We start from the raw sequence: 7,688 nt of genomic DNA, 5'->3' as shown, positions 1-7,688 counted from the left end.
TTCATAAGTGATGAAGAATGTTGTGATAAGTTTGGTTTTACTTTGAAAAGATAGACGTAAGTATTGGTGTAACATGTTTCATAAGTGATGAAGAATGTTGTGATAAGTTCAGTTTTACTTTGAAAAGATAGACGTTGTGTTCGTAATGAAGTTAACCTTAGATCTTTCTTGTATACTGTTAAGCTTGTTTGACCCATGACCAGGATAATTGGATCATGGTATGACCCATTCCAAAAGCTAAACATGAGTTGCACTTTTTAAATCACAGAGAACATGCAATTACTTGAATCTGAAAGAATTCATCTACAATAATATGATTTGAATTTCTAACAAGTTATAGAATAACAAAACAGTTATGGTATATTATATAAACTCATGCAAGATTGTATATATAGTCTTCAACAGTTTGTACCGTACAAGAACTGACATACAGATTTGATGTGGTTGGATATCTATATTACAAGCACAATAAGAGGTGAAGTACAATCTACATATACTTTACTAATCAAAGGGGTCAATGCGTGGATCATGCTCACTTGCCATAGCCATTCCTGTACAAAGACATGTTGGGCACATAACCTGCAAAATCCGAGTTTAAACATGCATAAGATTCAAAATTTTGACCAGTTTTGAACATCTTGTACACAGCTGCAAATTAATGTGCCATTTTGTACACGCCCGTTGAGCAATTGCAAAAGAAAAAATTACAAGCACTTACCTTTCCTGCACCGGAGCAGCTTGAACATCTTTCAGTTTTAGGTGGTGACAGATGTTGATTTCGGACATTAGTAGATGCAACTGGGTCAATAAGTACAATGGCCCCAGTGCTAGCACATCGAGCACAAGCTAGATACCCTGCATAACATTGCGTGTCACATTAGCACATCGAACTCAGTATTTTGTTCTCTTTTTCACTAATGTGTTCTCATGGTTACCAAAAAAATTGAAATTTGATGACAACATTAAAACATCGTTTACCTGTTCCTAAACAATACTTGCATCTTTTGTGTTCCTGCTGTTTTACGTTGTTTATCTCAACCACCATCAAGGCTGAGATCACACCAACTGCTCCTCCGGAGAAGGATGCCACTATGGGATCAACATCACTAAATTTATGCATCAAAACAAAACCATAATGAGCCCAAAAGAGAAGCTATTTACCAACTAATTTGATAAACATTGAAGAAGCTTAACATATTAGTATCATGTCATATATTTCTCATTTCCATCCTCATAAGTTATACTTATTACTACTGACCAAATGTTCAATTAATACAAACAAGAGAACAAAATACTAAGTTCTGTTTAAAATTAACACGCACTATACTTTTGCCTATGAATACCTCAACTGCATTGGAAGATGCATGCTCGAAATAAAATCAGCGTATGATGTCCCTCCTATTCCCAATTTCAGCTCCAACTGAGACGACAGTTCATAATATAAATTAGGATAAGAAGCTACAAAAAGCACACATATTTTCTAGAACAATGTAACCAAGTGATCAGTTCTCAAAGAAAACTTGTCTTCCATGGAGTATTCTTTTTATTTTTTATCTAGTTCCTAAAGACTTTACAACTGTGACCATTTCACTGCAGATATAGAATAAGAAAAATAACTTACAGTAGGTGCGAGCAGACCTCCAAAAATGATAATTCCGGAAATAAGCGAAAAACATGTGGCATAGTATTGTTTGAGATTTGCTGATGACTGCAAAAGAGAAGCTATATGTTAGTTACACATGAAGAACGAAAGAAAAACAATTATATTTCTAATTGCATAAACATGCAAAATAATATTCACAACAATGTGAAAAGTCAATTAATATGCAATGAGGATATCAATTTAATAAGAGAAAGATATGTACCAGAGGAGGCAAGAAGGGGATGAAGGAAGGAAAATCTGGGAGTTCGTTCTCTTGTTCGTCGTTTATGATTCCAAGTTCAGCACTTTTTATTCTTTGTTGTATCCTTAGCCGACGAACCTGAAAATTATGACATTACATGGTACTTATAAATACAAATTCTGTTAAAAAAAAGTGATATTACAAAGCAAGTACAATGAGAGAACCTAATATTACAAGGTTTGACATACTTAGCAGTAAATAGTTGTAAATAAAAGCATCTGTTATCATGAAGTCAAACTAATAACATGTTTTAAATAAATAATGAAAGCTTAAGGGATTAAGTCAATTCAGGAAAGAACTAGTTAATAGCTATTGACAACACAGATTTGAGAAATAAAAAATAAATGCATAAATAAATACTCAGCAAAATCCCACGCATAGTAGAGCTATTAGTAGGGTTTGGGGAGGGTGGGACGGGGACAAACCTTTTCTCTAACCCAAGGAGTAGAGAGGTTGCTCCCAATGAGACCCTAACTCCAAACACCTCTTTTTTTCGTGTACAGTATAGTATAGTCATCCATACATACTAATAACTACAAAATCAAAAACAGGTCTGTACACTCCCTTAAAAGTCTACAACCTTAATCCAACGTCTCGAAGAACGTAGATTTGAGAAAGGGATATTTTAAATAAATAAGAACCAAACCATTTAAAACAATGGAAGGTAATCAATATTGGGAGTGTAAAAATAGTTTCCGTCATCGTTTTAAGCACCATTCTGAATTTCTGACATGATTTTAGCAAGTCCCCTTCATAAGCTTTAATCGAAACACTTTAGGATTGATTTTTTTTTTTATTTGACAAATTGAATCATCAACTAGGTCATACTCGGGTAATAAAAACAAAGACATGAGCTTTTGGTGGGCAAAAAGGACAATAATGGGTTGGTGTGAGAGGTTAAATACCATCAATGTATTTTTGGTTATGGGTAGATAATTCCACAATTAAACGTGTTTGGGTAGATAAAATTTCAGAGCGTGTGAACTTTTGAGAAGTCTCCACTTGAGTAACTAAAAACAGAGGTGTAACCTCGCGGTGAGTATAGCAGAGAATATTGATCGATACGAGGAACGGATGTTACAATAATGATATCCTATATACTACAGCATATCAGCAGATAGGTAAAATTATCAGCATCAATAACAGTAAGTTTTTTTTCAAATTTTGTGTATTATCAAAATTCACAACCAAATATTAACACAACTAGCAAATATCATCGAAAACTGAAACTTGCTCACCTCCTCCATATGCAAAAATATCTTATTCCGCCGACTCCGAATATTATCCTGAATTTCTTGTATATCCATTTTATCAAAGTCCTGAACTGTTTCCGGTCCTTCAATTATACAAAACCTGTACCCAATAAATTACTTCATATATCAGTAATCACAACATTCATCACAAATAACTTCCATAATTACATCTGTGAAGTCATGAACTAACGAATTTGATCAACAAAATAACAGCAGCAGCAAATAAACTACTAATTCGAAAGATTCAAATCACAGAGTATACACAAACAGCTTCCACATCTACATCTGTGAAGTCATGAACTAACAAACTCATTCAACAAGCCAACAACAACAAATAAACTACTAATTCAAAAAATAGGTCAAAACGCCCAATTAATATGTATTAAACTACAAAGCATCATCATCACCGTACTCAGTATATCCCACCAATAGCAAAGCTATGGTAGGGTCTGAGGAGGGTAAGATGTAGACAGCCTTACCTCTACCCTTTAGGAATAGAGAGGCTGCTTCCGGTGAGACCCCCGGCTCGAATACAAACTACAAAGCACACTCGATAAATTAATTACCCTTTCATATAACAAGCCAACAACAACAGCAACTAATCACAACTAGAGGTGCACAAACCGGTTTAAAACTAGGTTGAATCCAGTTTGGTTCGGTCAACAAAATTCAAAACCAGATTATGATCAGTTTCAGTTCTGGTTGAAACCAGTTTGGTTTCGATTCGCTCTTTCGGTTAACCAGTTTTGAACTGGTTTCGGTGGAGAGAGTTACAAACCGGTTTCTACATAATCGGTTTCAAACCTGTTCGATTTTCCAGTTGGTTCGGTTAACAGGTTATTTTGCCTACCTCTAATCACAACTATTCAAATACAAACAAGTTCCACAATAACATCTGTGAAGTCATGAACTAACGAATTTGATCAATAAGCCAACAACAACAACAACGCCAATATTTATTTTCTTATTAATATGTACACAAACATAAACAAACGAGCATAAATAAACGAACGTTCACAAACATAAATGAACAAACCAAAAACACGCGTTCATGTTCATGTCTGTTCATTTAATTAACCAAACACAAATTTCCTATTCACGCCCGTTCATTTCATCTATTAAACAAACAAACAAACTTCCCACCGAACGGTCAAACAAACAGTTCACTAAACGTTCTGTTCATTCATTCGCATGCCTAAAACAACTTCATAACAATATCAGTAATCACAACAATTCAAAATTAGGTCAAAACTCAAAACACACAATTATATATATATATATATATATATATATATATATATATATATATGTGTGTGTGTGTGTGTGTATAGGGTAAGGATCCTAAGAGAACCATTTGGAAATTGAGAACTTTGAGAACCATTTTGAGCCACAAAAAAAATCTCTAAAAAAAATATTAAAAAAAATTATAAAACAAAAAAAAATTAAACAGGTAAAAAAACCAAAATTCTTATATTTCATTCCGGTTTCATAAAAAAACTTCGTATTATACACATGTGTATAATTTCATTTAATCTCTAGTTACGCAATGTACACATATGTACATTATCATTTACCTTAAATTGTACATGTGTATAAAAAATCATGTATATACATATATGTAAATATTATACATATGTGTATAATTTAGCTAGACCGAGACGGCTTTTTTTTATGAAACAGGGATGATAAATAAGAATTTTGATTTTTTTTATTTTTCATTTTTGCGTATTTTTTATGTTTTATGATTTTTTTTAAATTTTGAGGCAGCATCAACCAAAGCATACAGACTAAGCAAACATAAATAAACAAACTTTCACGAACATAAATGAACAAACCAAAAACACGTGTTCGTGTTCGTGTTCGTGTTCGTGTTCATGTCCGTTCGTTTAATTAACCGAACACAAATTTCCTATTCACATCCGTTCATTTAATTAACCAAACACAAATTTCCTATTCACGTCCGTTCATTTCATCTATTAAACAAACAAACAAACTTCCAACCGAACAGTCAAAAAACAGTTCACTAGTTCGTTTACAGACCTAATTAATTACTTCATATCATCAGTAACCACAACAATTCATAATATCTGTAAAATCATACATCAATGAATTCAATCAACAACCAACCACAGCAGCAAATATATAAACTACTAATTCAAATATTAGGTCACAATTAATGAATTAATTACCCTGCCGCGTTTTTGGCCGCTGAGTCAGCATCAATCGAAGCATACATGGAGGCATCTGAATCAGACGATGACGTCATGAACCGCCATCTGGACGCCGATTTGTTCAGGCTCTTAAACAGATACCTAAAGTGATTACGGTGTGTACATGGAGGAGTTAACGGATACGAAGCATCCAGTATTCGACCCGAACATATCATCTCTTATTATTATTATTACTACACTGATGATTACTAATTATTTCTGCTTGTGTTTAATTTAACTAATTATCATACTAATAATAATTATTATAATAATAATAATAATAATTGTGTGTGTGTGTGTTATTGGTAAAGACAATAAGGAATCGTGAGGGTGGAGCAAGTTATGAAGGTTACCGGATCTTTATTATTATTATTAGTGGAAGAAGGTTAGTAGGTTGTTTGGTGACACGTGTGTGGGTGTTATTTCTTTTTTATTTATTGTTTTCTTAGTGGAAATTGCATAAATTACCTTCAAGTTTTATTGAAATGATATTGTGTCTTCAAGTTTTAGCTTTTTAGTGTTTTTAACATATTTTTTTAGTTAATATGAACACCACCCCAGTCAAGCCAGGGTGAGTTCGGGCTTGATATATTCGGATCGAATTAAAGAGGTGGGTCGGTTCGGTTCGAGCATAAGCTTGAAGTCAAACGAGTCTAAGATCGAGCCATGACCTAAGCCGAACTTGGGTCGAGATCGGCTCGATTAATAAAATGATCTAGTTTGGCTCAGGTTGTTTCAAATCAAGTTTTTTTAGCTAATTTATTCGAGCTTTTGTTGAGCGAGCTACGAGTCGCGAGTCTTTTGAACATCCCTAGATACAAGGACTATAAGCTGGTTTTCTTCCATTTTGTTAGAAAATGCAAGAAGAGAAATGGAGAAGTCGGAAGAATCGTGTGGGGTTTTGATATGGGAAAAAGTAGAAACCCTCTTGATTTTGGGGGAAATTATGAGCTTTGGAGAAATCAGAACCACTCGGTGTGCTCTTATAATAGATCTTTTATATTTTGATTTTGTTGTAAATAATGTAATACAAGAACTAAGTTTACACTTCCATGTGGTATACCATATACATCTTGCATTGTTATAATACATCTTCAATGTTTTGATTTTACTACTAACAAATTATATAGAAAATAGCATTTCGAGAATTGTGCTTTTAAGAACCGTATATCTAAATAAAATATGAAAATATAATTATTAATCACATATTGTATTTTCATAGATTTGATGAAAACATAATTTCAAATATAATAACGAAAGAACTATGTAATGTCATTACACATAATTCATAAAAAATATTTAAGAGTTGTGGAAGAAAGAAAGTTGGTTAAATAATCATCTGATGTATCATTTTCAACAAAATAAACACAAATCCTTTTATATTTCTCGTAATTCTTTACTAAAATCTATTTACTGAATATCTCCATATTCTCATACTCATATTAGTTTTGTTATTTCATTTGAGAATATATTTTTTTCAGTCTCAGTGTGTTCTAAGTTAATCATGTAACTACTCAAGTTTACATACGAAAAAATGAGTGAAAGTTGTTTTCCACGCATTTGTTTGCTTTTAGTTAAATATATCACAAACTGACATAAATTATTTAGGTGAAGGTTGTCTCTTTTGCTTAGTTTATCTGTGATGAAATGGATGGGTCGAATAATTTATATGATCAAAATAATAAATACATGTGTGAACCGCAATATGATACAAGTTGAGGGGCTCAAACTATAAAAAAAACCCTTGGAATTAATTGTCATTTCACGTCTATTCATTATTATTGGATAGTTGATAAATATGTTGGGACCCTTTTTATAGATGTTTTTGGTGATAATGGGAAAAACATGTGGCCTCCAATGCAAAATAAAAAACAATTGGTGGAACAGAAAGTATCTTTCAACTTATCAAATGGATGATGTTTGATATGTTAGTGCATGAGTATTATGTTTTTGTCTAAATATAAGTTATTTACTTTGTTAGTTGGGGACAACAAGTATTCAATATTTAAATATATTTTCTATTTTAATATTTGATATGTAGCTTAGGCTAGATCTTGAAAGTATCGTGTGAAAATATCATAAGTGTCCGTGACAATTAGAGGTGCACAAATCAGGTTTTTTAAATATCCGGGTTCGGGTATAGAACCGGGTTCGGGTATGACCGGGTATTGGTAATAATCGGGTAGGGTTCGGGTCGAGTATTGTCTCTAAAAATCATACCCTATGCATCGGGTTCGGGTAGGGTATAGAACCGGGTATTCTAAAACCGGGTATTTGAATACCCTATTATCGGGTATTGAAAAAACTCTATTTACGGGTTT

At 32.9% G+C, this 7,688-nt stretch overlaps 1 protein-coding gene across 1 annotated transcript; it reads right to left on the bottom strand.

Moving 5' to 3' along the window:
* Positions 1 to 342: 342 nt before the first annotated feature.
* LOC143620737 (protein ORANGE, chloroplastic-like) lies at positions 343 to 5,716 on the bottom strand. The gene is made up of 8 exons (XM_077092365.1): positions 5,347 to 5,716; positions 3,143 to 3,257; positions 1,866 to 1,982; positions 1,622 to 1,708; positions 1,344 to 1,420; positions 979 to 1,106; positions 719 to 855; positions 343 to 579 (listed from the first exon to the last, which is right to left on the bottom strand). Exons 1-8 carry the CDS (start codon positions 5,541 to 5,543, stop codon positions 502 to 504), a joined length of 936 nt encoding a protein of 311 aa, XP_076948480.1. The 5' UTR covers positions 5,544 to 5,716; the 3' UTR covers positions 343 to 501.
* Between the last annotated feature and the right edge of the window lie 1,972 nt (positions 5,717 to 7,688).

The sequence above is a fragment of the Bidens hawaiensis genome, unplaced genomic scaffold (assembly GCF_021521415.1).
Source record: "Bidens hawaiensis isolate Kalapana, Puna unplaced genomic scaffold, B.hawaiensis_p1.1 tig00002631_1, whole genome shotgun sequence".
NCBI classification, from domain to species: Eukaryota; Viridiplantae; Streptophyta; class Magnoliopsida; order Asterales; family Asteraceae; genus Bidens; species Bidens hawaiensis.
The sequence above is the reverse complement of the archived record's forward strand: the minus strand, read 5'-3'. Positions and strand labels throughout refer to the sequence as shown.

What these genes read in the sequence shown, in the direction of transcription:
- LOC143620737 (XM_077092365.1), bottom strand. Translation starts at nt 5,543, where the DNA reads ATGATATGTTCGGGTCGAATACTGGATGCTTCGTATCCGTTAACTCCT. An exon ending in GCGGCCAAAAACGCGGCAGG is followed by an intron (nt 3,258 to 5,346) that starts GTAATTAATTCA and finishes TATTGGGTACAG; the next exon opens with GTTTTGTATAATTGAAGGAC. An exon ending in CAAGTATTGTTTAGGAACAG is followed by an intron (nt 856 to 978) that starts GTAAACGATGTT and finishes AATGTTATGCAG; the next exon opens with GGTATCTAGCTTGTGCTCGA.